This window comes from Rhinopithecus bieti, unplaced genomic scaffold (assembly GCF_001698545.2).
Source record: "Rhinopithecus bieti isolate Rb0 unplaced genomic scaffold, ASM169854v2 scaffold_986, whole genome shotgun sequence".
NCBI classification, from domain to species: Eukaryota; Metazoa; Chordata; class Mammalia; order Primates; family Cercopithecidae; genus Rhinopithecus; species Rhinopithecus bieti.
In genome coordinates, this window is record NW_016803218.1 from 254,945 (window position 1) to 275,957 (window position 21,013).

The 21,013-nt window shown below is 47.8% G+C and overlaps 1 protein-coding gene across 8 annotated transcripts in view; it reads right to left on the minus strand.

Moving 5' to 3' along the window:
• Positions 1-21,013, minus strand: part of ABCC8 (ATP binding cassette subfamily C member 8) — an 88,416-nt gene that overhangs the window by 42,647 nt on the left and 24,756 nt on the right. For all 8 annotated transcript variants that reach the window (XR_001885081.1, XR_001885080.1, XM_017869984.1 and 5 more), the window contains 4 exons: positions 16,734-16,889; positions 11,403-11,537; positions 10,955-11,117; positions 453-493 (listed from right to left, as the gene is read on the minus strand). Coding sequence is in view for 6 of the 8 variants with exons in the window: in XM_017869984.1 (XP_017725473.1) it covers positions 453-493; positions 10,955-11,117; positions 11,403-11,537; positions 16,734-16,889 (495 nt within the window). In the remaining 2 variants the exon portion in view is untranslated. The remainder of the gene's footprint in view (positions 1-452; positions 494-10,954; positions 11,118-11,402; positions 11,538-16,733; positions 16,890-21,013) is intronic.

Consider the following 21,013-nt stretch of genomic DNA (forward strand, 5'->3'; position numbering starts at 1 on the left):
TCACGCCATTCTCCTGCCTCAGCCTCCTGAGTAGCTGGGACTACAGGCGCCCGCCACCGCGCCCGGCTAATTTTTTGTATTTTTAGTAGAGATGAGGTTTCACCATGGTCTCGATCTCCTGACCTTGTGATCCGCCCGCCTCGGCCTCCCAAAGTGCTGGGATTATAGGCGTGAGCCACCGCGCCCGGCCTTGTATAGCTATTTTTTAAAAGAAAGTTTAATTTCTCTAAATGCTAAGCCTCCGGTCTTCCAGGCCTGGAGGCAGAGGCCCCTGTCCGGCTGGAGTTGGGGAGGGGCCACACCCTCTATAAACTTTCTATCCTATTTTCAGTCTGGCTGCGGAGCCTGTCTTCTGAGGCCCCTGTGCAGAAAGGCCAAACCTGGGCAGCCTGTCACTGCAGATGCCTTCCCCCCCACCCTACCCCCAAGAGATGGAGAGAGGATCCACTTACTATGAGGACAGCTGCAATGGGGATGGCCGTGTTCATGAAAACTGCAGAGGAAGCACAGGGATGAGTTTAGCGGGAGGAGTGTGACAGCTACACATGGAGATGCCCTGGGTGGCTGGAGGCAGCACAGCCCAGTGGGGCCAGCCTGTGGGGCACAGCTCCAGTAGGCTAGGGGCAGAATTCTAGCCCTGTGGCACTTCCAGTTCCTCACCTTGTTTCCCTCAGGACTCTTGTCCCAGGTATCCCAGCCCCCAAATCTGGGGCTTAAGCTGTTAAGTCACTCTGTGTGGACAGGGTGAAGTTAGCCCCATGGGAAAGTGGTGGGAGAAGGATGGGAGAGTTGGCTGGCTGTGGCCAACTGTGAGGTCAGGAGCACGTGTTTCTGGGGGCACCAAGCTGCCACTTCTTCCTCTGCCTTTGGCTCCTGTGTCCCTTAGAGGCTTCCTAATCTCCCATGGCTCTTGAGAAAATTTCAAAGTCATTCGCACTAAGGTATGAGTAACTAAGGACAGCTTAAAGCAGAATGTCCCTTAGAGTCTGTGTGCAGGTGGGGCAACTGGTTTGTGGCAACAGAGCCCCGCTCCTTATTCTGTTAAACTTGCAGCCTTTAGATCAGTCACAAGGACTTCAGGAAGGAAAGAGAGTGGGACTTGGTGTGAGAGAGGGGCAGAATCCCTGTTACTCATAAGCTGTGTAACCTAGGGCATGTCATTTACCTTGCCCGTGCCTCAGTTTCCTCATCTGATTTTTGTAAATTTATAAATACTTGTTTATACACCCCAGCTCTTTCCAAGATCAGAGGAGATAACATGGGTAACAGGCTCTGTGAGCCCCGGGTGCTGCCTACACATCATACCTCATGGGCTACTAGCTGAGCCCTGCTCCACACTCACCCCTCCTCTGGCCTGGGGTGTGAAATGCTCAACAGTGCCCTGAACCCAGGCCTAAATTTCCAGAGAGAGCAGCCCCCCATGGCATAAGAGGCAACCATGCCAGCTGCCACCTTCCCATCCTATCCTCCTTCATTCAAGGATCTTCTTCCAGGGCAGCCCAGAAAGGAGTCTGGTTCTGCCATTAGCCAAATTAAAGCACAGGGACCAGGAGTCAGGAGCCAGAAGCCAGAGGCCAGGGCTCTGCCTGTGCATATGGCCCCTGCCTAATGAATGGCGAAGTCTTGGACAATCTGATGAAGTCCAGATGGTCAACACCATTCCAAGAAGTTGACTGCCCATTTACTCCAAGAATCCTGCAGCAGTCAATACATACAAAGCATTGTACATCAGAGATGTGGCCCCCAACTTCAGGGAACCCCAAGTGGGTAGAAGGACATGGCCTCTGCCCTAAGGGGGTTTCCAGTCTGAGGAAGCAGACAGGAGCTATGCTCCCAGGAAGTTCCAGATACAATGGGGAGACAGAGAACATGCCCCTTAGGAGTTCTCAAGTAGATGGGAAGGACATTGTCCCCATCCTTGGATAATTCCTGATCTGATGGGGAAGGCAAGGCTCCTGCAATTGGAGAGGTCCCAGTCTCCTGGAGGATGTATGGCTGGAGCCCTTATATGGCTGGGGCCCTGGCAGATGGCGAATTTCTCTGCCCATAATGCTTTTAATCAATACCAACATCATACATGGCTGTGCTTTAACTGCTCTTCCTCATGAAGGCTGGATGGTTTCCAGGGCCCACTACCATGCCACAGCCCTCCTGCACCGTTTCTGGCAGGAGACAGTGTAAATATGATTGGTGTTCCCATAGCATAAGGGACTCAGATCTGGGACATAGGACATAGTGTAGCGATTACTGGCTGAGGAGGAGAGGGAGGAGGATGCCCATTAGACCTAGGACCTTGACCATCAACAACTATATAGCTCTAAATGTGAGGTAGCTTTGCCCCTCCCCTATAGGGCCAGTCACTCCAAGGAGCAACTGGGAGGGCAGGGGCCTCTCTTCTGCTCCTCCCGGCCCATCCCCATAAATAACCAATAAGGAGGGGTCCTGTGCACCCATCCCTCAGCCCCCGCTCCAGGCCAAGACCCCTCCTTCGCATTCTGGGACTTGACTCCCAGCCAAAAAATAGGCTGAGTGTTGGATTATAAATTGCTACAATGCTCTTGGAAAGCAGTCCGGTGCTTTGTAGCTAGAGCCACACAGAAGTTCAGACCTTCTGATCCTATAATCTGTCTCCAGGGAATTTATCCTGAGTAATCATTCAAGAGCAGCACAAAGCCATCAGCTAGATGGTATTAGCTGCAGCTAACACAAAATTCAATAAAACAAAACCACAACCACAGCAACAGCAACAAACTACCCCAAACGAAATGAACTGGAAATGTCCAACAAAAGGGGCTGTTTTAGTAAATGATGGTGCATCAGCTTGGAGGAGATTTTGCAGTCAGAAAATGTGATAATTGACACTTCATTCTACTGCACATTTTCCCTGGTCATGATTTTTTTAATTTAATTTTTTTTCAATTTTATTGTCTTTATTTTTGTAGCTGCCTGAACTCCTTTCAGGAACGAGACAAGCTATAAATAAATTTAAAAATGAACATCCCAAAGCTGATGCAGCAACATGGAGTGTGCTTCTGATATAATTAGCTTCCGCCCAGTTCTGGCTGTTGTATGGAGACGCTAAAGAATGAAAATGTGATTTTCCATTTCTTTCACCCTCCCCTTGAAGGATGGCCTTTGTGCAGAGAGTTCTGGGTCCCCTTCAGGGCCGGGGCTGGGAAAGTGGAATCATCAGCTGCGTGCGTGTGTGCATGTGTGTGTGTGTGTGTGTGTGCGTGTGTTTTATAAGAAAAAGAAATAACCTTTAATATGTTCAATGATAATTTACTGGATCTTCCTCTTGTATCAAAAGCTATACATTTTCTCCTCAAAGCAGCTGCTCCAAGAACTAACTAGCCCTCTTTATCTCCCTGTAGCTGGGATAGACTAACTCCCCTCCACCTCTGCCTCTCTTCTTTCAAAAACACTGCGTAGGTGTTAATGGCCTGGTCTCACCAATGAACAGAATTGTCCTTTAAGCCAGCAACCCACAGGCAGTGGCACCCAAAGCCTCACCCCAGCCCCATGGCAGAAGCCACAGAGCTGGCATTGTTTCCACTGTCTCAGGAGGAAGGAGCCAAAAGCTGACCCTCAGCACAAATCAAAGCCCAATATGGAGAGAGAATAACTGCTTCTAGGCCCAGAGGAGGCAAGCTGTGGGCAAGAAAGGGAATTTTTTCAGCCACCCCATCTTTAGAAACAAGGGAACAACTAGGCCCTTTTCCACTGTTATGCTCTACAAGGAGCTCTACTGCTCTAAGGGGATCTGAAAGTGCAAAAGGATCTAAACAAATAAGGAGAACTTTTCCCACGCTGGAGATAAGAGTGACAAACAGAAAGATGGGTGAATGTAATAATGTGTAAGAAGATGATGCTCAGAGCCTCTGTTCTTCACGTGGCTGCCAGCCCTACAGCCTTACACAGTAAGAACCAGGACTACCACTCCAGACTGGTATAGCTGGGGAATCTTCAGGCCTTTTCCTAGGTCCCACATCAAGTGTCAGATCCCATTCCAGGGATGATACATGAGAGGGAAGACGAGTGCAAACTTAGCTGTGTGGATCAGTGCTGGCCCCAGACACAGGGACTTCATGCATTCCAAATAAGACTCAAAGTTCCCAGGGAGTAACAGGGCCGACATGCCAAAAAGAAAGACCCCTGCACTCAAAGCAATACCAGTGCCGTGGTGGCAGATGGACATCGCCATGGGAAGAGACCAACTGTAGATAGTGATGTGGGGAGATATGGGGCAGTTCGAACCTGTGTTCTTATTCCAGAACCGCTCCATCTCTTCTTCGGCTGTGGTTCCCAAAGGAACAGCATTTCTGATACAGAGCTGAGGGCTAAAGTGGGCTCAGAGGCAATGACGACCAACATGTCTCAGCAAGACCACAGCCATCTTGGGTTCCGGTCAGGAAGGAAGTGACCAGCTGCTTGTGTTTTAAAGGTCTCTCTGAAGATCATCTTTTGGGGCTCTGGGGTGGATGTGGCTGGACCTGGGAAGTCTGGGGGTGTTACAGACTCTGGCACCTCTCTGAGCACAGTAGTCGGTCCTGTGCCCTAGCTGGGGGTGAGACAGGAAGGCAGGGAGCTGGGCATACAACTGTCATGGGCTGAAGATCTGAGGCCTTGCCCTTATTTTCCTGAACCACAAAAAGTTCTATAAGGTTCCAAGGCAGTGGAGGGGTGGGGAATAAAGCCAAGAATAGATTTCTGTCCAACTTTGGCCCAAGGTGAGGTGACTCACTTCAATTTGATTTAGGAAAAAAACAAAAACAAAAAGAAGAACATGATCGTGCTCAGATCTTGAATGTTAAGGAGGAAGAACTATGTTAAATAACGGCAAGTGAAACAGGATTATAAAACCTTCTTCTTGTGTAAGTGTGATGCTGTTATGGAAAAGTTTAGTTGCATGTAGGCTGGCCTGAAAGGCTGCCATCAAAACTGAAAGCCCTTCTGCAATAGTGTAGAGACATGGGTATTTTTTAGAAAATCCTTTCCAAAAATAGCCCTTAAGATTTATCCATTCAAGGCCGGGAGCGGTGGCTCACGCCTATAATCCCAGCACTCTGGGAGGCCAAGGCAGGTGGATCACCTGAGGTCAGGAGTTTGAGACCAGCCTGGTCAACATGGTGACACCCCATCTCTACTAAAAATACCAAAGTATTTTGGTGGTGCATGCCTGTAATCCTAGCTACTCGGGAGGTTGAGGCAGAAGAATCGCTTGAACCCAGGAGGCAGAGGTTGCAGTGAGCTGAGATCACGCCACTGCACTCCAGCCTGGGCAATAAGAGTGAAACTCTGTCTCAGAAAAAAAAAAAAAGACTTATTTATTAAAAAAGGGTCTCCTTGTTCCAGGCCTTGTGCTGGGTCTGGGGGCTACAGTAGCAAATAATTGTGTAAGTTTTCATACCCCAACCCCTGCTCCAAACAAAACAAAACAACAAATCAACAAACTAGAGTTGGGATCAGATCACCCATTCCCCCTGGCTTTGCCCAAGGAATGTTGTCTGGCCCTCATGGGCACCAGCCTGGCATTGCAACACTAGGAGCTTTTCATTTCCAAAGCATTGATGCATGTTTCAGAAGCTATGTGTCAGAGAGGCACAGCCAGCCATTTGTACCTCTGATTAACTTCAGCTTTGTTGCCTGTGCAGGGCCAGGGGAGGAGCGTGTAGGCTCATAGCTTGGGCCTAATTGCAAGATGCAACTGCAGGAGGGGAAATGTATTTTGAAGTGCATGGGGCTATTTCCCATTCAGTCCAATAGTCAGTGCAGTCAACAGAGGGGGAAGGAAATCAGGTTAACAGTGTCAGTTGCTGGCAGCTGAGGAAGTGTGGCAGGAGGCATTTCAGTCAGACTGATCCTTACCTCCTTAATTGATGGGCGCCCCGACTCTCCCTCAGCCACGCTCCCCACCAAGCCAGGCCAGGATATGCATAAATAGCCCACTGTGGCTGCACCAGCTGGCAGAAGGGTGGGTAAATATTGAAGAATTTCAGGCCAGGCGCAGTGGCTCAAGCTTGTAATCCCAGCATTTTGGGAGGCCAAGGCAGGTGGATCACCTGAGGTCAGGAGTTTGAGGCCAGGCTGGCCAATATGGTGAAACCCTGTCTCTACTAAAAAAAAAAAAAAAAAAAAAAAATTAGCTGGGCATGGCAGTGGGTGCCTGTAATCCCAGCTGCTTGGGAGGCTGAGGCAGGGAGAATTGCTTGAACCCGGGAGGCAGAGGTTGCAGTGAGTTGAGATCACGCCCCTGCACTCTAGCCTGACAGTACAGTGAGACTCCGTCTCAAAACAACAACAACAACAACAACAACAACAACAACCACCACCACCACCACCTCCTAAAGAATTTCAGAGATGCTGGGGAAGGAAGGGGGACCAGGACTCCAGGTCATGTTGTTTCTTCCACTGCCTGTTCTGAGTTAGGGCCTCCACTGAGGAGGACAGAGGCTTCCCCCACTGCATCCCCAGGCCTGGCACACAGAAGGTGGGCAGGAAATGTTTGTTTTAAAAAAATGAATGGAAGAAACGAAAAGACCCAGGTTCAAGTGAGTAACACAAAAGAGAAAGAAGGGTATTTGGAACTGACCCTGTGGCTCTGACCACATGCACAGTCACTATTCATGGACATGATCAATCTCGCACAAGACTGGGAGGGCCAGGGCTATGCCTGCTTCCTTTTTAACATCCAGGACCTCCATAGAGCCTGGCACAGAGGAAGGGCTCTGGAATGGGTGCCTCACAATGGACAGAACAAACTGGCAGCATATGGAGTGTTCTAGGACCTGGGACCCCTTTGTCACCTCTACAAAGCTTGTCCTCAGATACAGAGGAACCACCTAGAGTTATGCTGCTTCTGCAAGGAAAAAAGGATTGAACTGACTTCTAAAGGAAGAGACCATAGCCCTTGTCTCCAGCTTCCTCCCACTTTGTCTTCTACTCATTGAAATCCCACCGTCTTGCAAGGTACAGCCCACATCGCCCCTACATGAATCTCTGGGTGAACCCCCAGCCCACATGGACATCCTTCTCTGTGTTTTGCCTTTTGCTGTGGAAGACCTCACTGAGACATTTCAATTCACTGAGAGTCAATCCTCTCTGCTGTACAATGGGACAATAGAGCTACACACCTCACCAAGTTGTTATGAGGATGAAGTGCAATCACTCTTGCTAGGCGGCCAGCATGGAGCTGGCCACTTGGTTCTGCTCTCGCTGCCACACTGTTCTGTGCATGTTTGCTCTGACTTCTCAGTGGAGCATAAATTCCTTGAGAATGGGGAGCACATCTTAACGTTTTTCCCTTACCTCCTTCCCAGTGCTAGGCACAGGGTGGGGCACATGAATAGGGCTCACTCAACATCCACTGAGCAACTTACATTTCTATTTTTATTCAAGAGGAAATACCAATTCTGGATGTCACTTTTGATGCCAGAGAAACTGTGCCCATTCCCTTTTCAGCCCCCGGTTTTATCCTGTACCAGTTCAGGACTCCATACACAACTGCTCTCAGTGATATTGATGGTGAGACCATCAGACAGAGTCACAGGTAATCTTGCCTGCCCAGAAGTCTGACGGTGCTGTGTATGAGCTGCCAGACTGAAAGCTTGGTATCACCAGGATGGGCCCCAACAGGAAATGTGATTCTGGGGCTCCTTTGCAGCGCCAGGACTCCAAGACTGGCGCCAGGGGTCAGAACAAGAGATGCCCCATTATCTCACGCCTAATGACCTGTGTCTTGATCCTTGGTAACAGAAGACAGGAAGTCCAGAGGAGGTAAATGAACATGCACTCAAAGCATATGCCTGCAGCCAGGAGGTACCCTGCACCCTACCACCCGTCTCTCTCCCTGTCCAACTGCTGACTAATGGAGGGGAAAAAAAAAAAACACATCCTGAGAAAGGCAAACACACTGAGCAAACAGCACTTGACTTTCAAAGCTCTCCCCAAGGGCTCTCCCCTTTCCCCTCTTCTGCTGCTCTCTTCCAGGGACCAACCTGGGCTGCTCTGTTTCTCTAGGTGACTTGGACAGGTGAGGAGTCCTGGGCGGGCTCCCGCTTGACTCCAGAGCCCCTTACTTTTTTCCAGAGTCATCTCAGCTCTTGACAACATGTCCCTAGGTCCTCCTGGCCCCAGGCCCATCACAAAGCCATGGCTTGCCTTCTGGGGGCCCTGGGGGACAATGAGTACCCACTAGGTAGGCTTTGGTGGGCTAGCCTGGGAACTTAAGCATCTTTTGATGCTATTTATATAAGAAAACGTGTCCCAGGCTGCAGTTGGGAATGCAGGAAATGAATACATATCTCTTAGGAGCAGTCAAAGCAGATGTCACCTGCCCCCACTACATGACCTGAGGCTGCCCCAACTTCATTGCTTGCTGTGCCAGGAACCTTGGGGACCCAGTGCCCCCACTTTCCCTGATGCTTCCCTCCCCTCTATCTCAGCAATGGAAAGTCTGCTCTACCCCACCCTGTTGTTGCTGGGAGAGGAAGTCCCCCGGCTATCGGGAAAAGCCCTCTCCCACCTCAGCAGCTGTTCCCACTGCTGGGAACTGTCTCTAAACCTGTACAAAACTGGGAGGCTGTACACAAGCAGGGGGTTACTCTTCATATAACCAGCCACCAGGGGCAGGCAGAACTGACAGAGAGAAGGTTGAAGTGGGCCTAGGGCTGGGGACATTGGCTTTTCTGAGCTCCCCAGATGTTCCTTCCAAATTTCCCCTGTCTATGGAGTGCTTAGCCTGAGTGTGTTTGGAGGCTCTGAGCACCACAGGGTCAGGATATCAGGGAGAGACCAGGAACCTGGGGTGTCTTGGTGAGGAATCTGGGAAACAGTGACTGGCTGCTATGCTCACAGCTCCATTCTGAGAAAATCAAATGCTAGCAGGACTTTCTGCATAAAACGCCATGGCTTGTGCCATGTATGGTAGAAGGTCTAGCCACTGATGACTGGACCACGTTCCCTGCCTGAGGCATAGGACACCATGGTCTGGCTGGACACAGGGAGGCTGGACACCTGGGGTATTCATGACAAGCTCCATCCTGTGAGAACACTGCTGTGGGATGTTTCCTCAGTCCCCTAGAAAGGGACATGCCTTGGTGCCCATGTTTCCAAATTGTCTTGGGGACTGGGACAGCTTGGTGGCTACCTAGCTCCATCGGACCCTCTCTCTAGGCAGCAAGAACGCCAAGAATACACAGACGACCTGAGTGACCGTCTCATTCTCCATGAGGCTTGCTCTACGGGTCTATCTGGGAGACACTACCAGCACCCCCTCCATTACCACCTTCCCCCACCAGGTGTATCTCTTCCTGGCACCAAAAGAACCAATTTTAGTTGGAGGAGGTGGTCAGTAGCCCCTCTTAATTTCCTTCCCTAATTCTACTCCTTTCAGAGCCCAGAGATTTTTTTCTCCTAAGAGAAAATAGCCTTATAGTCATGCCCCATGGTGTTCCAAGTCTTCTTGGGGACAGAGGTCCCCAGCATTTTGTGGAAAATAGCCTGAGGCCAGAAGTTAAGAGACTTTGGAGGATCTAGTCCGAGCCATGCTACTAACCTCAGGAGAGATCTCAGGAACACACTCCCCTCTGGCCTTAATTTCCCATCTGTAAAATGGTTCTACCAACTTACTCTCCTTGCCACATTCTGTGTAATCCCCACCCATCTGTCTTCTAATTCAAAAATTCTCTCTTCAGCCATACTCATTCATATAACCTGTGCACTGAGTAGGTTTTGGTTTCTTTTTTGTTTTCTTCTCTCCAGGGGCTTCCACTTGGCCATAATGACTCTTAGACTGGACAGGTCAGGGAACTATTGTGAAGTCAGCTGGTTGCTAAATATCTACATCCCAATTATGCACTTGGGAAGTAACCACCATGGGATGGGTCCACGGAGCCACGAGACCAACTGTGAGATAAACTTGGGCCAAGACTCCATGGATCACCTCATCTCCATAAGCTCTCACTCTGGACAGGGGACCATTGTTCACTGAATTAATTTCAATAACTAAAATTTCAATTTCTAAAAAATCTTTTGGGCCGGGCACAGTTGCTCATGCATGTAATCCCAGCACTTTAGGAGGCTGAGGCGGGTGGATCACGAGGTCAGGAGTTCAAGACCAGCCTGGCCAATATGGTGAAACCCCATCTCTATTAAAATACAAAAATTAGCTGGATGTGGTGGCATGTGCCTGTAGTCCCAGCTACTTGGGAGGCTGAGGCAGGAGAATCACTTGAACCTGGGATGTGAAGGTTGCAGTGAGCCGAGATTGTGCCACTGCACTCCAGCCTGGGTGATGGAGCGAGACTCTGTCTCAAAAAAAGAAAAAAAAGTTTTATATTCTCAGTAAAATGGTTTCAAGTATATGGGACTCTAGGACTTTTACCAGTTTTGCTCTTTTTCTTCTTCCTTGGCTTGGGGTTCCCAAACCACTTAGTTAATATAAATTCAGTCCCTACACCTCTGAGTACCTTCAGCTTGGGCTTCTGATATTTAAGGATAACTAGTCTTTTTCTTTTGTATGGCCCCGAGTGGACTGAAGCTTTCTTATAGCTTCCCTAGGGCAATGATAGCTCAGTCTGACTTACTAAAAAGTCTTCATTCTTAGGAGAGTTTGAAATTGTGGTCATTTACTCACTTGCTGCTGTCTGTCAATAACATATCAGTTCCATAAGGAATGAGACCTCATCTCTCTTTCTCATCACGGTATCCTGAGGGCCAGCACAGTGTCCAGCACATAGCAGACTTTTCATGCATATTTGTTGGATAAATGAATGAAGAGTACTTTGATTTCTGGGAGCTCAGCTATCAGAGCCAGTTTGAGGCTCCCCGACTGAGTCGGATAATCTCAAATCCTCCTGCTTCTGTCCCTGCACAGCCTCTCACCCGAGCTCTGACGCCCTCTCCTTGCATGTAGGCAGCAGCACCCAGGGCTGGCTGTATGGGGTGAACTCACTGGAGATGGAGGTATAGATGGCAAAGGCCCTGAGGCTGGTCATCTCCTTCCTCCGGGTCGTCTCCACCCGCGTGCGGAAGATGTTCTCCCAGGCGTACAGCTTCAGCAGCTTGATGCCACGGAGCATCTCGTTGGTCTGCTTCAGCCGCTCATTGGAATACTCCTGCAGGGGTCCCCAAGTCAGAGGGGAGAGGCTTCTGCTCCATCCCCCACCCGAGAGGAAGGCCTGAGTGTCAACACTGTCACCACTGTGCCTGGCTCCTGTCCCCACCGGGAGGCAGCCTCCGCCCCCATTAACTCCATTTCCCAGACAAAGAAGCTGAGGCCTGGACAGGTGAAGTGGCCTACTCAAAATCAGTCAGTGACTGTGGGTGTGTGGGAGGAGACCTGCTGCTGTAGGCGAAAGGAGGGGAAGAGGGACACAGCACAAACACCTTTGGGTACTCACCAGTGTGCTCCGCTGGGCCTGAGACAGCTTGGTGGCCACGAAGTACTGGACAGGAGCCAGCAGAATGATGACAGCTGCTCCAATTAAGGCACTGACTCCGAGGATGTAGTAGAGGAGAATCACACCCACAATGATCTGAGGAAGGGGTCATGGGATGAGTTTCCTTTGACCTGATGGTTGCCCTGCCAGGGGGTGCTGGCAAAATCCCTGTTTCCCCAGTCCCCTAGAGTGGGACACGCCTTGGTGCCCAGGTTTCCAAATTGTCTTGGGGAGTGGGGTGCAGGGAAGGAGGAGAAACAAAGCAATTTCAAAAGGAGGTTAGCATAATGGGCTCTCACACAAGCAGAAGGTTGCTGGGCTGGTAACTAACTGCATTTATCTGCAAGGTTGGTTGAAGCCTTAACTCTCTCCAGTCTATTTTCCAGATGGAAATCTCTGAGCTGAGATTGCACAATGTTTGTGACAGCATTTTTGTTCTGTTTGCTGGCTCTCATGGCTTATGGTTCACTGTCACTGGAAGAAAGTGATACCTGAGCAAAGAGGCAAAGTTGCTGCACCCATGCCAGACAAAACCAGCCTGGGGTCCGAGAATTTGCTTTTCATTCTTATGCTCTTGGTTTCTTTAAATTTTTTTAATGAATCTGCCAGGTATTCTCTGAAAAGAGAATTCCTTCTGCGTCTAGCTTTACGTAAATGACGGCCTACTTCTGAATATTTATGAGAAGTGTAAATTGCCAGTCCCCAAAGTGCCAAGATGACAGTTTCTCAGGTTGCCTTCAAAGGCAAACACCTCTAAATACAGGGCTTTTTCTCGAGGAACAGATGTGTTGGCTTCCTTAGCTAAAAAAAGAGAAAGAGAGAGAAAGGACTGCTTGCCTTGGTCCTGTAGTCCCAGAGCCCTACACCAGATTGGCATTAAGCTCCCAGCACTGCCTCAAGGATAAAGGAGTAAGTGGGAGGCCCTGTAATTTAATCACAGAATGTCTCCTGGCTTAGCAGGTATCTTAGAGGCTGGGGAGTGACCCCTTTACCACCAGCCTCCCAGTGTTTAACAGGTGTTAGATGCTGGCACAGATGGGCAGAGGACCATGTTAGGAGATGAAGTAGCCTCTTCCCCGGCCTGCCCTGCAGCATCACCCTCCTGGACCTATCTCTGGCATCCAGTCCTTCATTAGCTGTGCTCAAAGGGAGGCCATCAGGGTGTTCTTCAGCCAGTTTGGGTTAGGTAAGACAACAAGAAGGCTCCCGTGGCATCCCAAGCTCACTAACAGGGCACCTTATGAGCTGGTGTCTGCACCCACACCAACTCCAAGGGACTGGCAGTGACTGGGGTGGGAGCTGGGGCTGCAGCTGCTGCTATTCCCTGGCTCCTCCTCATGCTCCCCCATCCCCTCCTCATTGGTGCTCCCAAGACTCCTTGGTCCATTCCTCTCTTCTGGACAGGTCTGAATGGCCCTCATGGGGAAGAAATCATGGATTCTGAGTGTGCAAAGCAACTGTGAGAAATGAAAGGATTATTTTGTCTCCTATTCACAGGTTAGGAAAACAATCTAGTGTAGCGGGGAAGACATAGTCTTTAGAGTCTGTGGCCCTGAGTTTGAAGGCCCCAGCCCTTTGCTGTGCAGTCTTGGGTGAGTTACTTAACCTCTCTGATTTTTCAGTTTCTTCATCTTTAAAATGGTGATTATAATGCTCACTCTGAAGGACTCTGTCCATTCTGCAGGACTATTATGAAGATTAAATGAATCTCTATGATAAGCACCTAGAATTGTGGCTGGCATATAGTTGGAGATCAATACAAGGTGGCTTACCCTCCTCTCAGAAAATAAACGAAAAGGCTTCATGGGCACTCTGTCACAGGGGAACCACAGAAGGGAGAGATGTGAGTATGGCGCCACACAGCTTACACTGGTTCACTGTGTGGTCCAGGGTAAGGCCCCTGCCCTCTCTGGGCCTCTGATACCCAGGAGATGGGGAAACACAGAGGCCTCCCATATAGCTAAATTCCTTAACCTGGTGTTCTTGATAAATGTCAGGGGGCACCCATGAAGCCCCTGAAATTATAGCCAAAATGTTTGAGCAAGCATTTATTCTTCTGAGAAAGTTTCACTAGCCTTTCAAAGGTATGTGGAGACTAACGGTGGCCAAGGGCTAGGGGCGAAAATGAGGAGTGACTGCCAATGGGTATGGGTTTCTTCGGGGGAAATAAAAACTTCCACATTTGTGATGATGGCTGCACGACTCTGTGAATATAGTATACTAAAACTCACTGAGTTGTATGCTTTAAATGAGCGAGTTATATCTCAATAAAGCTGTGTGCATGTGACCAAAAAAAGATTATGAAGCAACAAGAGCCCTCAGGGCTTACATGGAAACGGGGTTTCTGGACTAATGTCAATATTATAAAAAGCCTTGTGTGCCCTGTGGCTAACCAGGCTGCACACAGAATCCTAACCACATGAGTTTCTTAGCCATGGGGCTGGGATTGTATCAACTCCCAGGAGTAACACTGGTTCTTGAGTGCTGGTCAAATCCATAAGTGGTAAACGTATATACAAAAACAGAAAACCAAAGGACACTTCATGATAAATGAACAAAGGTAAGAAATCAGTAGAGATAAAAATCCCTACCTCCAATGCAAGGATTAAATTACACAAGGGAGAGGGGCTGGGACAGGGCCAGGCATAGGGCAAAGGCTGTTAATATTAGTTAGCACTCTTAGCAATGATACATGTGCAACAAACACTGTAAATACTAGTAATGGTAACCATGTGGCAGGTTTAGTAGACAAAATCTGATTTTTTTTTTTTTAGACAAAGTCTTGCTCTGTCACCCAGGTTGGAACGCAGTGATGCGATCTCAGCTCACTGCAACCTCCGCCTCCCGGGCTCAAGCAATTCTCCTGTCTCAGCCTCCAGAGTAGCTGGGACTACAGGTGCACGCCGTCATGCCCGGCTAATTTTTGTATGTTTAGTAGAGATGAGGTTTCATCATATTGGTCAGGCTGGTCTTGAACTCCTGACCTCAGGTGAACCACCCGCCTCGGCCTCCCAAAGTGCTGGGATTACAGGAGTGAGCCACCGCGCCCAGCCAACAAAATCTTACAAACTGCTTGTTCAGGGGGACACAACAGAAAGTGTCGTGTAGCCTTTTGAGTTCTGTGTACATGTTAGGATCCTCCCAGGCTGTGTCTTTCTGCACGAGGCCCTCACAGCCCAAAGTGTTAACTAATGAGAGAACCATGGTCAGAAATCTTCATTTTTCATGTTTCAAAAAAAAATTGTATTAGAGATGAGGTCTCTCTATGTTGCCCAGGCTGTACTTGAACTCTTGGACTCAAGCCATCCTCCTACCTCAGCCTTTTGAGTGACTGAGACTGCAGGCATGAGCCACCTCACCCAGCTTAGAGTCTTGTGCATAAAAGGTTGGTTGGTAACTGAACTAGATGAGATCTCCAGGCCCTTTTGTAGCTTTTATAGTCATTGATCTGTCTTGGCAGAATGGAGCGGGGGCAGTCTGGGCGTGGGTAGGTAGTGATGGGGGATGGCGTATATGACTGTTCCCATAAAAGAGAACATCAGATTCCCTGCATCCCATCTTGTCTAGCTGTGTCCCTGTGGGAGCCTCTCCCCTTTTTTTTCTTTTAATATTTTTTAACTCTAAGCTTTGCAAGTGAGGAGGACCAATACAAATCACTGGAGATGAAGGTTTATGGAATCTTTATCCCAAGAAGCAATGGATTCTGGATTGGTAACGTCTCACTCACGCCAAACATGTGCAAGTTAGAGGGATCTGATATTTACCAAGTGAAGACTCCGCGGGGCACTCTGCGTGGTGTGTTACTTACATTATCTAACTGAATTGCCATAGCAACTCCAGAGGGTAGGCATCCTTCCCATTTCATAGATGAAGAAACCAAGGCTCAGAGAGGTTAAGTATTTGAATCAGCCTGTCTCACCCAAGTCAGATACTTTCTGCCACATCAAGCTCTCCTGGTGGAACCTGCTCGCCCTCTGGGAATGCGTCTGGGATTTCGGTTTCTGGTCTGAACACCAGCATGTAGATTTACTCCCAGGTATAGGACAGGATCAGACACTGGTGGAAGAGCTCCAGATAGGAGATGGGGCACATGAAGCCCGAGGTCAGATCAACCACGCTCACAATTCTCCTCTGATTATTGGGGGGTAATGTACCTCTTCCTGAGCCAGCACCAAAGGTTGTCTTGCTTTAAAAAAAATACCACGTTTTAAAGTTTTTATTATTTTTTTTAAGAGACAGGAGTCTCTCTCTGTCGTCCAGCCTGAAGTGCAGGGGCGTGATCACTGCTCACTGCAGCCTTGAACTCCTGGGGTCAAGCAGTCCTCCCATCTCAGACTCCCAGGTAGCTGGGACTAAAGGGGCGCACCACCACATCTGGTTAAAAAACACCAGGTTTTGTTTGTTTGTTTTTGAGACAAGGTGTCACTCTGTCACCCAGGCTGGAGTGCAGTGGTGTGGTTGTAGCTCACTGCAACGTCCACCTCCTGGACTTTAGGTAATCGTCCCACCTCAGCTGGGGCTATAGTTGTGAGCCACCACCCCCAGCTAATTTTTTGTACAGACAAGGTCTCACTTTGTTGCCTAGGCTAAAAATATCATGTTGTTGATTTTCAAAACCAATACATGCTTATTAGAGAATTTAGAAACACATAAAGAAAATAAAAATCACTTATAATCCCACCATGTGGTTTTCCAATTCTTTTTCATGTGTGAATATGTACAAATGTATACATAACATATATTCCAGTTTAGTAGTAAGCATATAACATATACTATTTGTAACTTACTTTTCTGCTTAAAATACATTAACACTTTTCAATGTAATTAAGTATTTTGCTACAACATAGCTTTTAAGATCTCTGAGCACTCCACATATGATTTTTATTTTCTTTCTTCTTTTTTTTCTGTATAGATGGGGGTCTCACTGTGTTGCCCGGGCCAGTCTTGAACTCCTGTGCTCACATGATCCTCCTGCCTCAGCCTCCCAAAGTGCTGGGATTAGAGGTGTGAGCCACTGCACCTGGCTTGATTTTTCTATAGTTTATAAACTTGGCTCCATTTTTAAAGTCTTAATGATACTGCCTTCTCCGGTCATTAAGAGAGATGGTCAGTACTTGCAGAGTATGGGGCATGAGGGACCCAGAGGTACAGCCTGTGGTACAGCCAGGTGTGTGAAAGGTACAGGCAAGCATGGAGTGGAAGACAGTGCACTCCTAGTCACTGGCCATGAACCAGCAGATTCTGGTTGTGTGTCCTGCTGTCCCCTTCCCTTCCCCTCAGCCCATCAGGTACCTGTACTGGCATAGCCCAGAGGTTTGGGCACAAGAAGAAAAACCACATGAGCTGATTGGTGTCGATGGCAACCAGATTACAGATCTGCCCAGCAGTCATTTCTCCCATGGACAGGTTGGAGGTGGACAGGTGCATAATTTTATTGTAAATCTTGGTCTAGAAATGAGAGCAGAGTGTTTCACATTCATCATCATTCTTGTCATCATCACCACCCCAGATGCCATCTGTTACAGTGTGCCAGGGCCTTTTCAGACAGTCCCTATGGTGCCCTAGAGCAGCTCTGTAAGGTAGTACTGTATCACCGTTCCAACTTACAAGTCTACTCCAGCACAGCCAGCGACTTCCCCAGTAAGTAAGGCCTTTTCCTGTGGACAGGACTTACTTGGCTCTTTATTTTAATTTTATTTAATTAATTAATTTATTTAGAGACAGAGTCTTGCTCTGTCACCCAGGCTGGAGTGCAGTGGCATGCTCTCAGCTCACTACAGGCTCCACCATCCGGGTTCAAACAATTCTCGTGCCTCAGCCTCCAGAGTAGTGGAATTACAGGCACGCGCCTACCACGCCCAGCTAATTTTTGTATTTTTAGTAAAGACGGGGTTTCGCCACGTTTGCCAGTCTGGTCTCGAACTCCTGACCTCAGGTGATCCACCCACCTCAGCCTCCCAAGTGCTGAGATTACAGGCATGAGCCACCGCACTCGGTCTGTTCTTTATTTTTAAAAGCAGATATTCAAGTCCAGTTGTATTCTTGATTCACCAGAGGCCAGTGGAGAACACAGATGAGAGCCATAAAAACGATGAAGTGGGGCAGGCCATCTGTTTTAAAGTGGCCACCTCCAGCCTGGGGAGGAGATGTGCTCTGAGACCAAGTCCTTGTCATAATTCAGCCTTGAAACAAAACAAGGGTTCGACTTTGGAAGGTCTGATGTGTTACACGACTGTGTGAGTCAGTCAGCCCCAGCACTATCCCCAGAGTGCAGCCACCCCAAGGACCCTCACAGGGCAGATGGACCCTCACACAGCAGCTGTGGTAATGGCCTCCCCGAGCTCTGAACCTAAAAGCTTTATGTGCAGAGTGATCATGCCTCCCAGAAAGACTGCAATTTTTGGATATGTGCTCTTAAATAAGGAAAAATGCATCTGGGTCTTAAATGTCCTCAGGATGCTTGCTCTTGGATAAAATTCTATTATACATTCTGTTGTAAGGTGGGCTCCCCACCCTTAATTCCTCTTGTGCAAACCCAGGTTTTTTTGCAGGTCAGGTTTTCTTAAGGCAGGAACCTATTCTATGTCTTTCTGTGAGCTAATATTCACCATGGGCAAGATTTAAAATAATGAACCCATTCTATGTCTTTCTGTGAGTTTATATATACTGTGGGTAAGGTTTAAAACAATGGCAATTACATTTTTAAACAAATCTATATACCTCCTAGGTTATGTGAAATGAGACTTTAAAAGATAATCACCTAGTTTCAGTGAAGTAGGGACTTAGTTTCAGTGAAGTAGGGACTTAGTTTCAGTGAAGTAGGGACACCAAGTGATCTGTGAAATAAAGCCTTACTAAGTGAAGACTAGCATACATAGAAATGCACAACTGACTCATAGCTAGTAATTATGTATAATTCAGGAATTGTGCTTAATAACTTTTTATGCACAAAGTGTGTTTATTCTCTAACCCATGAAGACACAGACTCTCATCTGTAAGGGTACATTTTCTGGAAATCTCTGGAAATCTCCAAAAGAAAGAAAGAAAGGTTTTTTTTTCTCTCCTTAATTTGTTTCTCTTTCTTTCCTTCCTTCTTTCTTTCCCTTTCTTTCTTTCTTTCTTTCTTTCTTTCTTTCTTTCTTTCTTTCTTTCTTTCTTTCTTTCTTTTCTTTCTTTTCTTTCTTTTCTTTCTTTCCTGCCTTCCTGCCTTCCTGCCTTCCTGCCTTCTCTCTCTCTCTCTTTCTTTTTCTTTTTTTTGAGATGGAGTCTTGCTCTGTCACCCAGGCTTGAGTGTGGTGGCGCTATCTTGGCTCACTGCAAGCTCCTCCTCCCGGGTTCAGGCCATTCCCCTGCCTCAGCCTCACAAGTAGCTGGGACTACAGGCACCCCCCACCACGCCCAGATAATTTTTTTGTATTTTTAGTAGAGACGGGGTTTCACTGTATTAGCCAGGATGGTCTCGATCTCCTGACCTCATGATCTGCCCACCTCGGCCTCCCAAAGTGCTGGGATTACAAGCAAGAGCCACTCTTTTTTTTTTTTTTTTTTTTTTTTTTTTTTTTTTTTTTAGATGAAGTCTCACTGTGTTGCCCAAGCTGGAGTACAGTGGCATGATCTCGGCTCACTGCAACCTCCACCTGCTGGGTTCAAGAGATTCTCCTGCCTCAGCCTCCTGAGTAGCTGGGACTACAGGTGCATGCCAACACGCCTGGCTAATTTTTGTATTTTCAGTAGAGATGGGGTTTCACTATGTTGGTCAGGCTGGTCTCAAACTCCTAACTTCGTGATCCACCCGCCTCGGCCTCCCAAAGTGCTGGGATTACAGTCATGAGCCATTGCGCTCCGCCCCTCTAATTTGTTTCTATAATTAAAACCAGTCTTTCCTTTCTGTGGCATAGTAATGAATCTCTCTTATTAACATGAAAGATTCAAACAATTTGATGAAAACGATTATATGCTAACACATTAAAAAACCATTTTTGGATCTTTTGGTGTAATTGGAAAATGTAATTTATGACATACACACAGTAAGTATATTTAATTAAAGAACTGTCCAACCACAAAAGTGGCTGTTTTGTGGTGGTGCAAGTCTGCCTGTCACTGGAGGGGTCTGAGGAGAGGCTGGGATTTCTAGAGAGGTTTTCTGAACTGAGCAACAGTTTGGTTTCTCCCAGCTCTGGGACCCCATGAGTCTTAGAAGGTCTTAGATTTTCCTGGGGTCTTTCCACTATTGTCACATAATGACATCACTGAGGAAATACTTTGCTTTCCCAGTGAGAAACCACTGGGGATGGGCAGTGTTGCCATATACAGCTGCACAGGTTGTGTACTGCACAACTTGGGAGGGCACCATTCACACAGACTATTCTAAGATAGCCAGAGTTGGGACTCTGGCACTGTCCCCAGCCCAAGCTATATCCTTGTCCTCTCGGTCCCTTTTCTGCAGAGCTTCTTATCCTGGCTTCCACATGACCAATGTTAATGATTCTGAGGAACATTTCTGAAGAATGAGGTAGCTTTAGGATTTTACCACAACTTCATGGACATCACTAGGCATAGCTGCATCTAGTTATTCCCAATGCCCATTCTCCTCTTTGCACAGAGAATTTCTAGCAGTGCATATATAGCTGTCAAGAATAAAGACCAAGCTCTTTCTAGCCTCTCCAGATATGGCCATTTGGCCAATTTCTCACCAATGGGATGCAAGAGGGCATGTGCAAATTAAGCATTATGATTTTAAAAGGAAGATGGGTTCCCTCCTCTTATCCCTTCTTCTGGCTGGTTTAAATGTAAATATAGTGGCAGTTTCAATAGCCACCATGGTTATTGAGACGAAAATCACAAAAGAAGGCTGGCAGAGCAACATGACAGAAGAAGCCAGGTCTCTGATCATCGAGTAGCTCCTGTGTCAGCCCTGACTCTATCTGAAGAATAAACAAACTTCTATCCCATTTAAACTATTCTCAAACAGGATGTCGCTCTAGTCTGATAGCTGAACCAAAATCCTAGTGAAGACTCTGGGACTTGGACAACTCTCATCATCACCTTCTTCAAAGGGGCCCTGAATACTCCCTGGCTTTGATCATCTTTCCAAGAATCTCTAACAGGGAAGCCACAGAAGGCAGGACCAAGAGCCTAGAATTAAGTGACCCAACAGCCCAAATAGGTCACTCTCAGTGGGCAAGATTTCAGAGTTCAAACAGAACTTAGAGCAGTTGTCCTCAACCTTTTTGGCACCAGCGACTGGTTTTGTGGAAGACAATTTTTCCATGGACCTGGGGGAGAGGGATGGTTTCAGGATGAAACTGTTCCACTTCAGATCAGCAGGCATTAGATTCTCATAAGGAACACACAACCTAGACCCTTGCCTGCACAGTTCACAATAGGGTTTATACTCCTATGAGAGTCTAATGTAGCTGCTGATCTGACAGGAGGCAGAGCTCAGGTAGCAATGCTTGCTTCCACTGCTTACCTCCTGCTGTGTGGCTCAGTTCCTAACAGGCCATGGACTAATACCCCATCTTAGAGGGCACCCTGTCTTAGAGGCTATCTAGACCTGGTATGTCAAGCAC